General features: G+C 37.4%; 1 protein-coding gene across 1 annotated transcript; it reads right to left on the bottom strand.

The window, feature by feature from the left end:
• Positions 1–7,854: 7,854 nt before the first annotated feature.
• Positions 7,855–8,823, bottom strand: LOC101425864 (olfactory receptor 7A10-like). The gene has a single exon (XM_058290237.2). It carries the CDS (start codon positions 8,821–8,823, stop codon positions 7,855–7,857), a length of 969 nt encoding a protein of 322 aa, XP_058146220.2.
• Positions 8,824–21,069: the final 12,246 nt, after the last annotated feature.

Here is a 21,069-nt window from a genome sequence, read left to right on the forward strand (position 1 = left end):
TTTCCTCTTCATTGGGTTAATGGGGTGTATTACATTGATTTTCTTAAATTGAACACCCATTTTGAATCCCATTTTGTCTTGGATAATAATTCTTGTAATATTCTCTTGGATTTGACATGCTGGCATTTGATAAGGGTTTTGCTTCTATATTTATGAGAGAAAATGTTCTTGTTTTTCTTTGTTATGTTTTACGTAGTTTTGGCATCACAATCGCTTTAGCCTTATAGAATGAGTTTGTATGCTTTATATATCTTGAATTCAAATTGCAATGTTTAGAAAAATATTGTAATTAATTCTTATTTGACTATTTCATAGATTTCATTATGGAAGTTGCTGATCCTTGACTTCTAGTTTTGGGAGTTTTTTTGATAACTAATTGAATCTCTTCACTATTATGTTTTTGTTGAGTTCTATTTCTTTTCAGTCAGTTTAGACAAATTGCACATTTCTAGGATTTGGTCCATTTCTTCAACATTTTCTAGATTGTTGGCAGACAATTGTTCATAGATTTCACTCATAATACCTTTAATGTCAGCAATATCTAGCAACATCCCTGATTTCATTTTTGATTTTGGTAATTCACATGCTATTTATTGTTTCTTTTTCCATCTAAATAAACCTTCGCTATTTTATTGATCTTTACCAAGAAACAATTTCATTGGTTTACACAATTGTTTTTTCTATATTCTATGTCATTTCTCTTCATTTAATCTATATTATTTCTTTCCTTCTACAAGATATAGGTCCAGTTTGCCCTTCTTTTTCTATTTCCCACAAATAAAAATCAATATATCAATCCATAATTTCTTCCATTGCTAAAATCACAATATGTCTATAGTAGGATAACAGTATGTCTACTGTAGTCCAAAGTTCATTCCCCAATCCAGAGAATTCTGGGATGGTGATGTCTATGCCACACCTAATTGAGAGGAGCTGTGATCCTTTAGGGCTGATGGATGGGACTCTCTTACTTATGGGTGTATACTCTCTCAGATCATTGGTATGGTAGTTGTCCATCATCGTCTCCTTGCCAGTTGTCCTGGTGAAATCATTGAACTGGAGAGTAGGTGTTGGAATTCCATTGAGATTCAGGGCCCAGCTGGCACAGGGACAGCATCAAGATTTTAGTCTCTTGTACGTACTCCTACCAACTCTAGTACTAATTCTAGGTTCAAATGAAAGGGCAGAAAAGCAACGTGTAGGGAATATGGAGGTGGTGGTCACTGGAGGTTCTGAGGGCAGGAAATGGGGAAAACAGGTGTAATACGGGGGCATTTTAAGAACTTGGGAATTGTCCTGAAAGACATTGCAGTGACAGATGCAGACCATCATATATCTTACAATAACCTACAGAATTGAGTGCAAGAGAGTGTAAACTACAATGTAAATATTAGTCCATGCTTAGTGACAATGCTTCATAATGTGCTTATCAATTGCAATGAATGTATTTCACTAATGAAAGATGTTAATGAGGAAAAATGAGGGAGGTGTGGTGAGTGGGGCATATGAGAATCCCCTCTTTTTAATGTGATATTTGTGTAATATAAGTAACTTTTAAAATATTTTTTAATCAATATAGATCCTGAGAAAGCAAGTTACGATGGCTAAGAAACAGAAAAAAAAAAACAGTAAGAAAAAAGTCTTTAAGTGTTTCAGATTTTGAAAATATTCAGAGAATATGAAACAACGCTTTTTAATGAGTTTTAGAAAATTAAAAATGTTGCAATTATATAAAATGGTATATTTCAATAATGAAATAAAGAGAACCTCTTAAGCTGAAATTTACAATGATGAAAATTTAAAATATCCAACTAGTGGGAGTGGGAGAAATTTATTTGCAGTGGAAACCAAAGACCCACCAACCCTGAAGCAGAAATGGAAAATAAACCAAATTTATTTCTGTGGACTTTCCTACATTTGACAATTTCTCTGTGTCCTTCCATTTATTGCCCATAAAACATTGCCTCTCATGATATTTTCTTATCACAGCAAAACAGATCCACAGACTGATTTCAGTCATTTATTGTTCCACAGATGGTTTCCTCCTTCCATAATAAATAAATACAATATGTCTTTATTCAGGAAACTCCAGGAGATGAAACATAAACCTAACCAGACTTAGGATGATGTATCTTAGAGCTATTAATATGTGGGTGCTTCCAATTCTTCTAAGAGGGGTGAACTGGAAGTGAGAAGAAATGGGAAGAGTGGCATTGGGGAAAGACATTAAGAGGTGAAATCCAGGAACTTCTCATCCAATACTGCTACTCTGGAATTTGTTTCTCTTTTAAACTCAGTTCTTGGCAATGGAGGAAGGAATTATTGCTTCTATGTTTGTAATATACTCACTTAGACGGGGGCTACCCTATGATGCATTATAAGAGGCAAAGGCTCTGCCATAATTTTCTACTGTGTCTTGGTTTAAATGATTTGCCTTGTACCTGAGAGCGTTTATTCTCACTTCCACCCTCTGGAAGTGACAGTGTTGATCTTTTCTAAATTTCTCATGATAGAGTACCAAAATATTTATTCAAATCTTGGAATATAATACAATTAAACAGAACAGAGTTCACTCAAAATGTATCTTGTCCTCCTTCTATATAACATACATTTCATGGTTTACAGGCAGTAATCAAATCTCCCACTTCTCCAGGAAAAATGCTCATGTTTCCCTTTGTAGCTTGCTATTTATCCCTCACTGAATTTATGTAAGTGCCTTTGGCTGAAAGCTATATTTTAGGAACTCTCTTCAAGTTTTCCCTTTAAAGAAAACACACAAAAAACCCTAAACTTCACTTAAGTTTCACTGGTAATAGACAATATGATGTTTTGTTTTTTCCTTGTAGTCATTTATAGATTCTTAAACAATAAATTTAGTTTTACAGGAGAACAAATTTATATCCTTAGTTTAGATTGAATCATTGTTTCCACATGTTTTAGGGTCCTGGATTCTACTGACAACACCAGGAATACTTTTTTTTTTGGAGAAAAAGAGAACATGCAGGAATGGGGAAGTAAGAAAAGATATTCGTAAAACATAAGTTCTAGGAAAATATAATAGAGTTGAAAAGGTCTCCATCACTCACAGATGACATTTACTTAATAAAAAATCTTATGACTCAAATTACCAGCTAAGTATTTAGAAAGGCAACAGCGAAGCTTCTTAGTGGATTTTGAAAGATATACAATCACCCTCTCTCCAAAAATACACGCAAATTTTAAGTAAGTTTGGCATCCACAATTGAGTCTTCTTAGGTTGTGAGGGTGTTACCGTACAAGGCTCTTAGCAGCCTTTTCTCCCTCTTTGTGGCTTGTGTTGCTGTCCTCCAGAAGACGGGGAAATTGCAGATGTGATGCCTATTTAATCAATACTAAAGTCATGAGCCTCCTCCTACCTGACTGCAGAAAGGGGGCATATTTGTGTAGCCAACAATTTCGGTTGAGTCTTCTTGATTATACGGTGTTCCTGATTATAACAGAAGTATCAACTTTCATACCTGGCCTGTTTTCGGTGTTATCTAACTTCCAATTATTGAAAGATATAACTCTAGTTTCTTCTATAAGATAAGTGTGCATGCTTACTATGTTTTTTTCTCAAAATTCTTTTTCAAAAATTAGTTGACCTTTTTTATTTTTAAAGAAGCTTTAGATTATATAAATGTTACTTAAAAATTGTAGGAGATTCCCATATGCCACGCTCAATTAACCTCCCACACTTCACCACATTAACAACATGTTTCATTAGAGTTGTACATTTGTTAACCTCGAAGAACACATATTGAAGTATTAGTACTAACCATGGACTATATTTTTTATTATACTTTACACTCAGTCTCACACAACTTTCTAAGTTATGACAAAAAGTATAATGGCCCTGTTTCCATCACTGCAATGTCATGTAGAATTCCCATGTCTCCAAAATGTCTCCAATATTACACTTATTCTTCTTCCCTTCCCTCCCCTCAGAACCTCTGGTGGCCTCTGCCTTTATATCAATGATAAATGTTCTTCCATTGATGGAATATCCATCTATAATAGAAAAAGAAATAAGTCTATTTATTATAATGAACAACAGGATTAAGTCAAAATTCTTAAAAGCTTTTATTTGGAAAGAGATTTCTGCTTAAAAATAAGCCTTTCATATAAACTATTCTTGTACAAGAACTGATTGCAAAATAACAGGCTTGTAGGGTAGTAACTGGAAATTGATACGTCAAATTCTTGTCGGTGAGAAGACTAATGATACTATTTCCACTGGATAAATGTAAATGATTATGCTTGTATAGCTTGGAAAAAATGATTCATAATACATCGTTTGCAGTAACATCTAAAGAGAGTACCTAGGAAAGATTTTGACAAATAGGTTTATGTGATAAACAATTTTACTGAGAATCCTAATTCAAGTAATGTGTAATAAGATGGGGCTCTTACACTGGACGGAATTCCACAAAGAAATGACAAGCTGAGGATTTTTAATTCTCAGATTATGGTGCAATCAAAACATAGACATTTTATGAAACTACATGAATGAACTATCATTCATAGAAAATTGCAGTTCTGATGTGTTTATGACTTACATAATAGACTGAACCAGTGCATTAGTAAAGTGCAATTGAAAATGAATTCACAGCATTCCCAAAGAATATGAAGTGAATACAAATATATAAGCAATTCTGAATATTTTCAAAAATGACCATTAGGTCAGAGAAATCACTAATTCCAAAATGCCACTCTGGTTTGACATTTGTAAAGATGGCACGTAAATCAGTTGATGAATGACACATTCATCTTAGTCTACCTTAGAAAGAAAATAGCAAGCCTACATAAAAATCTGAAATTATGTCCTAATATCTAGTTTTAATAGTAGAAATAGATATAGTAGGAGGTGGAGAAAAGCACACGTTTGCTTTTTAAAGTGTGTAAATGAGACAAGTATTATAGGGAGTGCTGAAAGAAATTCCCAGATAATATCCTTCATTATGAAAATAATTTTTAAAGGGCAGCCTTATGTCACCAGAAGAATGATAGAATATATTGAGACCATTATTGTTTGAAGAATCAGGGATTGTGTTGTTGATTACAACCTCACTTAACTTATGATATTGAATGTGCAGGAGAAAGGCACATATTGCAGATGGAATGTCGATTATTGTAAAGCAGTCAGATGATATCTCCAGTTCAGGATATGACCTCTTTCAGGAACCAATGAACAAAAACCTTGGTAGCTGGTACAGAGCCTTTGTTAGGTGAGCTTATTTTTCACTCACACCATAAAACACAAGCAGTTTCTTTCATCTGGCAGTGAATGTAGTACACCTTCATCCCTCCAGCACCTGCTATAATTTTATATACAGAATAACCTGAATGAAAAATTTTACTGCTGAAAATCCAGTCAGCAGTTTCTACCTTCAATCATGATCCTGGGGAATACAATGAGAGAACACATGATGTAAAATAATACAAAATAAACAGGTATCCTTGATGTACAAAAATTAAGAAATATATATTTTTTCTTAAGCAAATACAAGATCATCTCTCTATACACTTATAATGTACATAGATTAATACCTCCTCTAACCCATATTTTATTCCTCCATCCTGTAGTCCCTGGGATGGCAGTGTCCACTCCACTCTAAATTGGGAGAAGGCTTAGATCTCACATGGTGGATGGATGGAAGTCTCCTGCTTGCAGTTGTAGACTCTCTCAGATCCCTGGTATGGTGGATAACCATCCTAACCTCCCTGTTACCTGACACGGGCAAGTTCAATGAATTGGGGAGCAGGTGTTGTAATTCTGTTGCGACTCATTCTAGTCTCCTGAGCATACAACAACCCCAGCACCAACCACAGGTTCAGTAAAAGTGACAGACGAGGAATGTGCAGAGAGGTCACATCTGAGTCCAACTCCATCACACTTCAGAGCACAAATTCCAAAGTAGGGCCTTCTGACCAGGCACAGAACTTCAGAGCCATCTGCGATGACCATAGGAATGAGGTGTCTCTGTAGCCCTCAGGAGCACCACAACTTGGGGTAGTATCTACTTGGGCTATCTCTGAAATCCTGCCGAGGGGTGCATAAGCCCAACCCATCGGATGACCTCCTGATTCATTTTGAAGTCTCTTACCCACAAGAACTCATTTGTCTTTCACATTTCCCCTTTATATTCAAGGTCTTTTTCTAGTTGTATCTCCAATTGATGCTTGTTAGTAATCCCTCTGCACCAGAGATGCTCAACCCAGGGGTCATGTCCCAAACTGGGGGGGAAGGTAATATTGAGTTGGCTTAGGGAGTGGCCACATTTGAGCAACATGGAAGCTTTCAGGAGGTAACACTTAAGCACCTTGCAGCTCTAGACCTAGTTGAAATTTCAAGCACAAAGGCTCATGAGTATAGTCATCAGTATCAATGGCCCATCATTGGGCCATCCTTCCTCACTGGTCTTTGTCCTTACACTTGGGGGATAGTTGCTCCTCAATTGGGGAGTGCAACATAGTTTTCCAGAATCAGAACTCAGTACTCCTTCACTGTGTGAATCTTTACCTACAATGACAATATCCAATGAATATCCAAATATATCTATATACCCTATATGAATGGTCTGGAGAACACCCTCTCACCCATGCATCCCCATCAATGACATCCTACACCAGTGCTCCTGCCCTGAAATGGTTAAAATGCTCTGTGATCCAACACTTCTTAAAAAAATGGAAGGTAATATATTTTTAAATGCAATTAGTAGGAAAATGAAATAGTAGTGATAGGTTTAAAGATTACAAATAGAACGCATACTAATTAAGAAAAACTAAAATAAAGTGAAAAATAAATTGGGTATTAAAAATGAAAAATATCATAAACTTTTTTGAAGTTTTGCCTTTCATTATTGTAGTAAGCGTTCCCTTGTATGTACAGTAGCAAAGCCATTTCTTCCATTCCTTTATCAGTGTTTTCATCCTTTATTAAAACAATTTTTATTAGGTCTTCAAAAAGTTTTAGATCACAATAAAGTTACATGTACAATATAGGGGACTCCCATATGCTCAACATCAAATGCTTTTCTCCCTTCTCAGCAATTATCTTTTAACAGGTGGATGTAATATTTGCTATAGCTGATGTACAGTTATTAAAACAGAGCTACTAACTGTGGTTTCACTATGTTTTACATATTAAACTCTACAATTTTATAACAATTTGTTTGCGTTATGGTTTATATTTTAGACTACACACTTTTAAAATTTTTTGGTGAAATTTAACATGGCCTATATCCATCATTGCATGATTTTGTGGAACACTTCCATTGCCCCTGGTTAATCCTCTTCCATCTATTCTATTCCTCTCTTCCCCATCCCTTGGGGTCCACAGTGACAACCAAGCCTCATTGCTTGAAGGACAAGATTCACAGATATTGCAACAATGCAGAGGGTTTGATACACTAGTCTGTCTGGAGACAGTTGCTATGGGAGTTTCTGAGGGCAGGGTGAGCAAAGAAGAGGTGTGATATGGGGGCAGTTTCAATGCTTGGAATTATACTGAATGATATTGCAGAGACAGATGCACAATATTACATATACTGCCATAACCCACTAAATGGACTGGGGGAGAGTGCAAATTACAATGCAAATTATAATCCATGCTGTGCAGCATTGCTTCAAAATGTACTCATCAAATGCAATGAATGTGCCACACTGATGAAAGAGGTTGTTGATATGGGAGGAGTGGGGGATGGGGAGTTGCATATATGGGAAACTCATATTTTTTACTCTTTCATTTTGTGAGATCTATGTATCTTTAAAAGGACAACAACAATTTCATTCCCAAGGGGAAAAAAAAAAACCCTAGGGTTTGATTTCTGTTAATCATGAGCACTTTTGTAAAGTTGAGACAAAGTATCCTTTTATAGACAGAAGGTTTCTCAGCTTTTTAAAGGCCTGCTGTATATCCTTGTTTCTAAGACTGTAGATAAAAGGGTTCAGCATGGGAGTGACCACCGTGTACATCACTGAGGCTACTGCATTTGCCCTTGAGTTGTGGGAAGCAGTAGAGCTAAGATACACTCCAAGACTTGTACCATAAAACAAGGTCACTACTGAGAGGTGAGACCCACAAGTAGAAAATGCTTTATATTTACCACCAGCTGTTGAGATTCTCAAAATAGAGGATATAATCTTATAGTAAGAGAAAAAGATCCCAGTGAGTGGTACAAACCCCAGAAGTCCAGTTGCAAAATACATCACTATGTCATTGAGGAAGGTGTCAGAACAAGCACGTCTGACTACCTGATTAAGTTCACAGAAAAAGTGGGACATTTCCAACTCTGTACAAAAAGACAATCGCAAAATCATTAAGTCAAGCAAAAGAGAGTTCAGCACACTCAATAACCAGGATGCCAGTAGCAGGAGTACACAAACCTGTGGGTTCACGATGACCGTATAATGCAGTGGGTGACAGATTGCCATGAAGCGGTCATAAGCCATCGCAGTCAAATAGAAGTTATCTAATTGTCCAAAAAACATGAAAAAATACATCTGGGTGAGACAGTTTTCAAAAGTTATGATTTTGTTTCCTGTCCGTATATTCAGCAGCATCTTTGGTACAGTGGTGGAGGTGAAACAGATATCTGTAAAAGACAGGTTGGAGAGGAAGAAATACATGGGTGTGTGGAGGTGGGAGTCTGAGATGATGGCCAGGATGATGAGCAGGTTTCCAAAGAAGGTAACCAGGTACATGGACAGGAACAGCCCAAAGAGTAGAGACTGAACCTCTGTATCTTCTGAGAGCCCCAGGAGGATGAATTCTAAAACATATGTTTGGTTTTCTGTTTCCATGTAGATGTTGAATTTCCTGGAAGAGATATCAAAGCAATGCAATTTTAGCCACAAGCAGTGATCAGAAAAATATAATAAATGGTATTGTTTGTATTGTAATTACAGTAAATTAATATTTTTATGTATTTTATATAGATTTCGTACTCTTTTCTGAACATGTCAGAAAAAACATATGTTCCTCCTTCTCCTTGATAGTTTTGCTGACTAGAAATCCCTGTCCATGATTTTGGCAAGGCAATATTTTCCATGATAAATACTCTCAGACTTTATTTTGAGCAACAAACGCTATGACCAGTATTTGATACCCTGTGACAAAATAGTAAAGAAGAAGAACTAAGTTGTAGGAACCATATTATTTGGTTGCAAGTTACTTAAAAAAATAATTAAAATAATCCTATTGGTGTAATGGACAAATGACCCCATGCAAATGGGTTCCACTGATGTTTTGCAAAGGACAAGGGCAATTCATTGTAGAAAGTATGGTCTTCTCAAAAAGCGTTGTTGGAAAAATAGGATGTACTGATATCAAACAAAAAAGGAATTTAGGCACTGATTGAATTTATTTCACAAAAATTGAATAAAAATTAATCATACCACTTTATAGTAAAATGCATTGTAAAAGTGCTAGACTAAAACCTAAAGAATATCTAAGGATCCATAGGATGGTAATGAGTTTTTAGGTATAGTAATGAAAGCATAATCCATGAGAGATTAAAATTTATAAGTCAGTGTTTATTATAATGTAAAAGATTGGTTCTGTAAAAGACATTGGTAAGGGGTTGTAAGAAAATGTACAAATATGGAAAAATATTTACAAAATATATCTGATAAATGATTTTGTATCTACACATACAAATGTACAAATTAATATTAATACCACAAAATAAGAAAGCTAATGCTGAATTTTTAAAAAAAATTGTCAATACATATGAACAGAATCCTAATATAAGAAGATATACACTTCCCAAATAAGCATACAAAAAGAAATTCAACCTCACTGGCACCTAGGTATTATTACCAAGTGCCAACTAGCAATGCATCTGGAAAACGACCTTGATCAAAAACGGGAAATATTAAAGGCAGATGAGTTTTATGACTAAGAGTTTTCAAAGTGAGTTTGGAAGTCATTTCAGAGGTTACAGTAATACACGTCTCAGCAGAATCTCACTGACTGTTACAGTAAACAGTGCCTCAAACAGCAGGAATCCTGATGGTTCTACAGATACCTAGACACTAAAAGCAGTGCAGAAAATCTCAGGAATTTGGCACCCTATCAGTAGGCCTTACTTTGGAATTTATGCTTTCCAGTGTAAAAGAGTTAGACTCATTTGTAGATTTCTAACATGTGGCTCTTCTCTACATTTTATTTACATAAGAACCATGTGTTGGCTCTATCCTTCTTAAATATATGTCCCAAAGCCTTAAATCTTTGGTCTGTTCAATGTGCCTGTTGAGCCGTCAATCTAAACAGAGTTTCAAAACCTTCTCCTCCATTCATTGGACATATGCAGAATGACTAACAAGGAGATGATAATAGACAACACCCATCACAAGGAAGTAAGAGTGTCTGCAACTGCAAGCAAGATAGTACCGCCCATATACCATATGGGGTCTAAGCCCCCTCTCAATTAGAAACAGAGTAGGCATCACGATCACAAAATCCTCAAGAATGGGGAATGAACAATGGACTAAAGCAGACTTAATATTTTCCTGTTATAGACATTATTATTATAGCAATGGAAGAATGTTTATCATTGATATAAAGGCCATGGCCACCAGAGATTCTGAGAGGAGGGAGAGTGAAGAATAGGTGTAAAGTCAGGGCATTTTCAGGACATTGGGATTTTCTGCATGACGCTGCAATGATGGACACAGGCCATTATATGTTTTGTCATTACCTACATTTTTGCAGGACAGACTATATTAACTGTGATATAAACTATAGTCCACAGTTAATAGTACTGCTTCAATATGTGTTCATCAATTGTAGCCAATGTACTGTTCTAATGAAAGATGTTACAATGGAAAAGAGTGGGAGAGAGAAGGGGTGGGGCATATGGGACCCCTCTTTGTTTTATGTAGCATTTCAGTAAGCTAAACTTACTTTAAAAACTTAAAAATTTAAATAAATAAATGAATAAATAAATTAATTAAAATCTTTTAAACAGTTAAACACCATTTGTCATTAGAGAATTGCAAGACGAAAACCAAAATGATATAGGCCCACATGCTTATTAGAAGAGATAAAAACCTAAAAACTAAGAATATCAATTGCTATTGAGTATGTGGAGCAATACATCTCTTGTTCATTGCTAGTGAGAACACAAAATTTTTCTGTCAGAAGACAGTTAAGCAGTTTCTTTTAAAACTAAACATTGTCTTAAAATACAATCCAACAGTTGTGCTTTTAGGTATATATGTGGGTGATATGAAAACTGGAGTCCACACAAAAGTCCACACGTGAATGTTTACAGAAGATGTATTTGTAACCTCCAAATCTGAAAGCAAACAAAATGTTGCTCAACCAATACACCAGGGAACTGAGAGAGACCAAGAGTGGAAGCAGGAGAATTAGATCCATGTGGGATCTAAGGCCCCTCTAGATTGAGAGGTGGAGTGGACATCACCATCCCAGGGTCCTCAGGATGGAGCAATAAAATAAAGATTAGAGTGTACTTAATGGTATTTTACTATGGACTTATTGTGACTCTAGCAATGGAAGAAACTGTATCATTTTTGTGGAGACTGTGACCATTGGAGTTGCTGAGGGCAGGGAGAGGGATGAAGAGGATGAGATATGGTTGCTTTTTTGGGACTTGGAATTGTCCTGAATGATATCACATGGAAAGATGCAGGGCATTATATATTCTGACATAACGCACTGAATAGACTGAGAGAATGTAAACTCACATGTAAACTATAACCCAAGCTGTGTAGCAATGTTCCAAAATCTATTCATCACAAGAAAGAAAGGTGCCACACTGATGAAAGAAGTTGCTAATGGGGGAGGATTGGGGAGAATGAGGAGTTGGGTATATGAGAAACTCTTATAGTTTTAAAGTTAAAATTTGGTGTGATATGTGTATCTTTAATAAAGAAGACAATTTTAAAATCTGCTAAAAATCTCCTAGCCCATTTATAAAAACTAACAAGGAAAGTCTTCATCTCTTAGTGAACATAATCTAATAATGACTGAAGTAATGAATGCACAACTATGTAATCATTTCAAATACAACAGATTGTGCATATAAGAGGAATTGTATCCTTAAATAAAAAAGAACTTATTTTAAACCCTCACCACATCTTATGGTTATATTGATTGTACTTTTGTGTCCATGTCATCTATTATTGGTGCAATTCTATCCCCTTCTCCTTCTGAAATTACTCAAAATCCTCCTTCAATTCTTATTACAATTAAAATCTCCCTTGTGATGACTTCACTAACCCCCACAGGATGAGTCTATACTTTTTGATCCACTTCACCAGGATTCCAGAGCCACTTCAAGATATTGGACATACTCATTTCTGTGTCTGTAACCCCATTTGGATGTAATCTCCTTAACATGAGGAACAAAATCTTACTCATTTCTTTATCCCCAAAATCATATTTACAGCTCACCATGAAGTAATTGATAGCTAAACATATGTTGAATGACTAAAAGAAAAAAATGAATAAATGCAGTTAAAGAGATAATTTCAGGAATTGTAGAGAAAGAAGAATGAGTGAAACAAGGAAAAATGCTTTTGAGAGAGGGTAGACCCAAGAATGAGAGGTCAGAGAAGACAGATTGGAAAAAAAAATCTATTTTAGTGTATCTGCTATCTATTTCTGCTCAGGCTTTTGAATAAGACAGGACTTTGTGTTTTAAGTTTTCTCTATGGTCATAATCTGTTGATGTCCTTAAAGCTTCTACCAATAAATGGCATTCTTGGAGCCAAAATACTTTCCCTCAGTGCCTGCAAAGATTCCAAGCTTGAAATTACCAAGATTGAAATGACCAAGATAGGGTCTATGTTCACCAATGCAGGTTCATCCTTGAATGATGGAAGAAGTTGGAAGCGCTGCTCCCAGGAATAAAAGTGAGATGGAAAGAGTCATAGGGTCTATAGAAGACAAATTGTGTTTTCTTTTCTCCAGAGATAAGCATACTTGATTTGATATAGGGAAGAGGAAGCACATAGAGTTTCTGTGCAATTAGGGATTCCATTCTCATGAGCCACATTAATGAAGTATTCTTTTGTCTCAATACTCCCTGAGATAATTTATTCTTTGGAAATAAGAAAAGAAATCACAATGCAAACTTGTGCCAGTTTTGTCACTTTTGACAGTTTTGGAGCTCCCTGTTTAGCTTTTATCCCTGTGGACACCTACCTCACAGAAGGAGGTCACCCCTATTAACTTGCGGGATCTAGTATTGCCAGGTTTACCATATTGATGTCCCTCTTGTTGATTGTGGAGAAAGATCCTGGGTACACTAAATTATTTTATTTCCCAATTTTTCTTCTCTGGAGTTGGCTCTAATGAATGGAGCCACCCACTCACAAGAGGATTTCCTCTTGTCTAACTGCTTCTCCTTTCTCCCCCATAGATATCAATATCTGTTCAACCCAGACAACCATTTGATTTCTCAGTCATTCAACAAATATTTATTCAGTAATACCATTTGGTAAACCTATACTACATTCTGGTAATGAAGAGAAGACAAAGGTACTGTGTTTCCTCACAAACTGTTCACAGTTTTAAAAGCCAAGAGATGAGCACTCACACACTCCCTAGAAGCTTGCCCCAGTTGCACCCTGTGTCAGAGGCACCCAGCCAATACCCTAAATCAGTAACCCTTCCTTATTATATTGTCTAAAACATTTTCTCAACATTGTAGTCTCAACCCTCACCCACCAATCCCCTGTGTTCACCTGTTCCACACCCAACACACTCACAATTCCATGGACCATCCAACCCAGCATGTTATATCAGTGAGTGTAGACCAATACAATGAATAGGAATTGTTGTACGCCCATAAAGGAGAGGCCCCATTGATGTTCTCAAATAGAGACAATGACCACTGGAGGCTCTTAGGGCAAGGAGAGGGAAAAACAGTTTTTTACAGGGATGCATTTTGTGGGCATGGACTTGACCTTGACCTGAATAACTTCATAAAGACAGATATAGGCCATTATATATCTTCCCATAACCTAAAGGATTGTGTGGGAGAGAGGGTCAACTACAGTATAAACTATAATACATGTCAGTAGCAATGTCCCAAAATGTGTTTATCAATTGCAATGAATGTACCTCACTAATGAAAGATGTTGTATCTTTGGGAAAACGTGGGAGCTATGGGGATTGGGGTATATATGAAAATTCCTATGCTTTTTTTCTCTACTTTTTTTAATGTTACATTCAAAAAATTTAAGATGTCGCCATATACACCTCATTGTCCTGATCCCAATCTTCCCACATCAACAACTTCTTTCATCATCGTGGGACATTAATTGCATTCGGTTAATACATTTTGGAGCATTGCTGCACCACATAGATAATGGTTTCTATTGTAGTTTACACTATCCCCCAGTCCACCCAGTGGGCCATGGCAGGACATATAACATCAAGCATCTGTCCCTGCAGTAGCAGTCAGGACAACTCCAAGTCCTGAAAATGCCCCCACCTCATATCTCTTCTTCCCTTTCCCTATCATCATCAGCAGCTACCGTGGCCACTTTCTCCACATCAATGCTACAATTTCTGCCATTACTAATCACAATATTTCCATAGTAGAATATCAGTAAGTCCACTCTAATTTATAATCGCCTCTTCCATCCTGTGGACCCTGGGATGGTTATGTCCACTCCACCTCTTTATCGAGAGGTGGATGATGGATGCAATTCTACTTGCAGTTGTAGGCACTCTTGACTCCTTGTGGTGATGGTTGACCATCTTCACCTCCATGTTAGCTGGCTGGGGTAAGGCCAATAAACCAGACGGTAGGAGTTTTAAGTCTGCTTAGGTTCAGGGCCTGGCTGTCATGACAGCCAAATATATACAAGCCGGTACTGGTTCTCCCGAGGGCTACAGAAACCCACATGTTCTATGGTCACAGCAGATGACTCTGGAGTTCAGTGCCATGTCAGTTGGCCCTACTTTGGAATTTGTGACCCTGAGTATGGAGTTGGACTCAGATGTGACCTTTCTACACATGCCTCTTCTGTTACTTTTACTGGACCTGTGGTTGGCACTGAGTTTGTTGTATACTCAGACCTATGCTTTTCATGGAGCATTTATGTAATCTTTGTATCTATAAAAGTTTTAAAAAAATATTTAAAATAAAAGAAACCAGTCTAAATAGGATGAGACTAAAAAACAGGGACATTAGAATGATCACTGGTTGCCCAGGCTTTAGGGAGAGGGAAGGGGCATTGAATAGGTGAAGCTCAGGAATTTTCAGAAGAGTGAGACTCTATTATACTGTAACTGAACACATATGACATGATGCATTTGTTAAAACCTACTGAACTTGACAACATCCAAATTTGCAAATAATCTAACTGTATTGCTAAGGCATGAAATACCCTGACAAGGGCATGGGAGGAAAAGATGCTGACATAGTAATATTAGATATGAGCAGAGTCTGTAAAATGAAATCAGTGGACACTGTACACCAGTATGGTACTCTAGTTAACAATGTCTCCCATCAGGGTATGGGTTAAAAATTCTTTTACTTCTATACATATACACTGGAATCAAGTAATGAAGTAAATGAATAGAATATGGGAAATATGCTACTCTCTGTGGTGTTAAGGATTACAGATAATCACGGGGAGGATGCTGGAGTGTTCTGTGAATGGTTTAGAGGTAGACACATCAGTGCGAACTCATGTGGAGGTGAATATAGCTCCACAGCGTTGTGTGTGGAAATATTTACAAATAAATGTATATACATAGAATTGTGTACATATGTGTATTTCTTTGTAATATCCATGGAAATGGCTCAGTAGCAAGGCACATATAGTGTCCACACTTTGGATATTAACAACTTCTTTGCAAGTATTTTCTTAGAAAAATAGCTGCCTGCAGGAATTCGTCGAAAAATTAACAAAAAGAGCGTGGAACATCTCGTAGTACCAAAAAGTAAATATGTGGAAAAATAAAACTGGCAATTATGGGAATAATTTCAAATAGACACAAGGCACAGCCAAGAGGGCCCCAATGTTCAAAATTGGAATAAACTGAAAAACGAAATAAAGTAGTACTGTATCACACACTAAAGTAAAAAAATAAATGTCATGAATTAAACCTGATATAAATAATTGAGTAAATAAATAATATATATTTACTATGAAGATGAATTCCATAATATTTGGAGATACATTTCTCTCAAGGCAGTGTCACAAACATCACACTCCTGAATGTGGGATTCACATATTTATTTCTTTCCAATGGTCATATTTGGAAATGCAGGGAATTGAGGAAATATAACCTCAAAACATTGTTGATCAAAGTCAACATTAACAGTGGTAAAATAAGTCACCTTGAGAGGGTGCACCCTGGATATGATGCATTGAAAATGGCACATTATCCTGGTGTCTTGCTCCAAAATCCCATTATCCAGTCAAATCAAGAGAAGAACATCAGGCAAATTCAGACTGAGGGGCGATTCACAAAATACCCAACCTATATTCCTCAAAAGCATATAGGTCATCAAAAATAGGTGATACTGAGAAGCCATCACTGCCTGAATGGCTTAAGAATTTTTGAAAATAAATGTAATGTGCTATTCTGGCATAAGAAGAAGGGAAAGTAGGTGAGAATTTCTTGAAAATCCTCTGTACTATCCTTGCAATTTTTTTTCTGTAAATCTAACACTGTTTTAAAATATTAATTTTAATAAGAAATAAATTATTAGTGAAGTGCAAAATCCTAGAAACATTGAATCCCAAGATTCAATCCATCACAATTACATTTGCACACTTTGGATAAGAATGCAGCATTTATGTCTCACATTATTTTTCCATTAAACCAGAATAGTGAAAAACAATTTCACCAAATAATTGAATTAAATAAAATAATGAATATAAAATATTTTACTTTGTGCCTAGTATAATAATGAATATTTTTCCATTGTAGTTCAAGCCCACACTAATTCACTTCCCACAATCACTGCGCTATTTCCTTCCCTTCTACTCTCTGCAGGGTTTTGGCAACAGTGATAGTCACATTGACCCAGAGTGAGATTTTATCATAGCAAGTCATTTCACAATCATCACCATCTATAAACCTGCTCTGACTCTCAATAACTTCAAACATAAATATCCACCTTGTGGACAAAACACCCGGCTCTCAATTATCTGGTTGCTGCCAAACCGGCCAGCTTCATTTTCCCCTTTTCACATCCTGCCCCTTCATTTTTCATCAGATATCAAGAAGTACTTTTTTCTCTCTATTTTTTTAAATGTTACATTTGAAAAATATAAGAGGTCCCCATATAACCCCACCCTATTTTTAAAACCTCACAACACCATATGGTTATATCGATTGGTCTTTGTTCCTCTCACTTCTTCTTGGCATGCTTCTTTCCCTTTCTCCTCTTGAAGTTACCCCAATCCCAATTTCCAGACACAGTGCAATCGTCTCCCTTGTGAAGGCTTCACTAGTCTTCACAGAATGAGTTTAAACTTTTGGAGTCACTTCAACAGGATATCAATAACCAGAGGATATTTCATATAGTCAATTCTATTTCTTGTTGCACATAACTTTAGAGATAAGGAACAATGTTTAACTCATCTCTTTATTCACAAAGTATTACTTAGTGACTACCATGAGGTGTTTGATGAATAAATGGTTGTTGAATGACAAAAATTAAAGATGAATGAGGGAAAGAGATGTGGCTCCAGTATTTGGGCTTCTGTCAACCATATGGAGGGTCCAGGGTTCAGTGCCCAAGGGCTCCTGGAGAAGGCAAGCTGGCCTGCATGGTGAGCTGGGCCCCACGGAGTGCTGGCCCAAGCAGGAGGGCCACCTCATGTAGGAGTGCCACCCCACATGGGAGTGCTGCCTTGCACAGGAATACAGCCCCATGTGTGTATGCTGGCCAACACGGAGAAGCTGGCACAGCAAGATGACACTACAAGAGACAAAGAGGAGAGAGAGTGAGAAGACAAAGCATAACAGGGAGCTGAGGTGGTGCTAAGAGAAAGATTTCCTCTCTCACACTCTGGAAGGTCCCAGGATCACTTCCCAGAGCCACCTAATGAGAATACATGCAGACACAGAAAAGAACACGCAGCAAATGGTCACAGAGAGCAGACAATGGGGCATTGGGGTGAGGGAGAAATAAATAAAATATATCTTTAAAACATGAATGAATGTGGTTAAGCAGATACTTGGAACAACGTAAACAAAGAAGAAGCAGTGAAAAATGCAGCTTGGAGAGTGAAGCCCCATGAATGAGAGCTAATGCCGAGGAATCAGATTGGAGAGAGAAGATCATTTGTTGTATCCATTATCTCCCTCCACGATCAGGCTTTTTAAGAAGGCAGAACTTTATATTTTAAGCATTCTTTATGTGCATAACCTTTTGATGTCCCTAACGTTTCTACCAATAACAGGGTCCCTGAAGCCATGATATATTCCCCCAAAACCTTTGAAGACTCTGTGACTTACCTAGAAATTATCAAAGCAGAGTCTGAGTTCACCAATACAGATTATTCTTTGAATGAAGTGGATGAAATTGGAAACTCTGCTCCAGGAAGGGCAGGGAGAAGAAATCTGTTTTCTCAAGACCAGTGAGTAGTAAAATAGATTTGAGAGAATGCAGAGGAAACATTTAGAGATTCCGTGCCTTTAGGGATTTCATTCCCATATGTCTCATTAATGAAGTATTCTTTTGTTTTTCTACTTTCTGTAATTTACTTCTCTGGAGGTAAGAAAGAAAAATACAATGAAAACTTGTGCCAGTTTTGTCCCATGGGAGACAGCTATGGAGCTCCATTTTCATGTCTTATCTCGGTGGATTCCTTCCTCTCAAGATGTTGTCATCTCTCTATAGATGTGTGCTCTAATATTGCAAGATTTTCCAAAATGATTTCTTTACCTTTGATTTGGAGAGGGAATCTGGGTACATGAAGATACCTTCTGCCTCCAGTCTGTTCCTCTGGAGTTGGCTTCCATGCATGGGGCCACCATCTCTTAAGAGAATTTTCCCTTGTGTCATCGTTTTTCCTTTCTCCACCTTGGGCAGCAATAACATTTGGTAGTTTAGGTTCAGTGTGCCCTTTTTTTCTAGCTCACCCAGATCTGTAGATAGCTTACTGATTAAAGATCATTCTTCTTCTTTAATATGGGCACTCATATCTATAATTTCTCTGATTCTTTTAAGTGCATCCCTAATATGATCTAATGAAAGGATTTAATTAAGACAAAATGAAAAATTGAAATGAACCTTGCTAGGGAGAGCACTTCAAATGCCAGCTGCAGTTCTGGTAGACTGTTAACTCCGAAGGGCTTTAGATTCTACATTAGTGAATAGGGTCCATAATAAGAAAAATCCCACACCTCTCCTAAGTGGAAACTCTACTAAAAAAAATCCTGGTTAAATGTGGGGCCCTTGGAATTATAGCTGCACTTTTTTTCCTGTTGAATATATTCTTTTATTGTTTTTCTTTTTTTGAAAAAGATAAATAGATCTCAAAAAAAGTTACATTAAAAACATAGGAGATTCCTGTATACCTGACTTCCTAACCCCACCACTCCTCCCACATCAACATCCTCTTTCATCCTTAGGGCACATTCTTTGCATTTGGTGAACACACCCTGGAGCACAGCTAAACTGCATGGACCATAGTTTACATTATAGTTCACACTCTCCACCAGTCCATCCAGTGGGTTTTTGCAGAATAAACAAGGTCCTACATCTGTCCCTGAAATATCATTCAGCATAACTCCAAGTCCCAAAAACAGCCAACATCACAACTCTTCCCCCTTCTTCCTGCCCTCAGGAACCTCTGTGGCTACTGACTCCACATGAACCATACAAGTACTTCAAGTGTTAGAGCCATGAAAGTTCTAAACAAGAATACCAGCAAACCCACTCCATTGATATTAAAATCCTACCCTTGTGGACCCTGGGATGGCAATGTCCATTCCACCTCTAAATCGAGGTGGGACTTAGGTCCCACATGGCTGATGGATGTTATTCTCCTGCATGCAGTTGGAGACTCTCTCGGTTCCCTGGTGTAGTGGTTGACCATTCTCACCTCCCCATCAGATGATCTGGACATATCCAATGAATCAGATAGTAGGATTTGCAACTCAGGTGAGGTTCAGGGCCCAGCTGATACATGGACTGTTCAGAGGTTCAAGTCTCTTGAGCATAAACAAATCCCAGTACCAATCACAGTTCAGTAAAATTCACAGAAGAGGCATGTGTAGAAAGGTCACATATGAGTTCAAGTCCATCACATTCAGGAGCACAAATTCAATAATAGGGCTCACTGGCAAGGCAGAGAACTCCAGAGCCATCTGTCATGACCATAGAACCTGGGTGTCTCCATAGCCCTCAGAAGTACCACTAACTCAGCTTGTGTCTACTTTGGCTCTCTATTGGGATCCTTCTGAGATGTGTTTAAGCGTGGCCCCCGATGACATTCCAAATCATTTTGAAGTCCTTAACCATACAAATTCAGTTGTCTTTACATTTCCCCCTTTTATTCAATGTCTTTTTGTAGTTGTATCACTAGCTATTGATGGTAGTAATCCCTCAGTGCCAGGGAGGCTCATCACCAGGAGTCATGCCCCATGCTGGAGGAAAGGTAATGCATTTAGTTACTGAGTTTGGCTTAGAGAGTGACCCCATTTGAGCACCATGGAGGCCCTCAGGAAGTAACTCTTAGGCACCATGCATCTCTAGGCCTAGATGAAATTTCAAGCACACAGACTCATAAGCATAATCGTCAATATCAAGGGCCCATCATTGGACCATCCTTCTTCACTGGTCTTTGCCCTTTGCAATTGAGGGATTTTTGTTGTTCCATTGGGGAATGTGACAGAACTTCCCCATATGGGAATTCAGTACTCCCTCAGTTGTCATGTGTAACACTATCCACTATGAAAATACCTAACAAACATCGGAACATGTCTTTATCCTAGATATGCATGCCATGGAGAACTCCCTCATCCCCATGCATTGTCCATGAAGGACACACCACACCAGTGCTCCTCCCCTGCCATAGATGAACCCCTCTGTGATCCAA

Source organism: Dasypus novemcinctus, chromosome 30 (genome assembly GCF_030445035.2).
Source record: "Dasypus novemcinctus isolate mDasNov1 chromosome 30, mDasNov1.1.hap2, whole genome shotgun sequence".
Taxonomy (NCBI): Eukaryota; Metazoa; Chordata; class Mammalia; order Cingulata; family Dasypodidae; genus Dasypus; species Dasypus novemcinctus.

Bases quoted from the DNA above. Each gene is read 5' to 3' on its own strand.
- LOC101425864 (XM_058290237.2), bottom strand. From the start codon at position 8,823: ATGGAAACAGAAAACCAAACATATGTTTTAGAATTCATCCTCCTGGGG.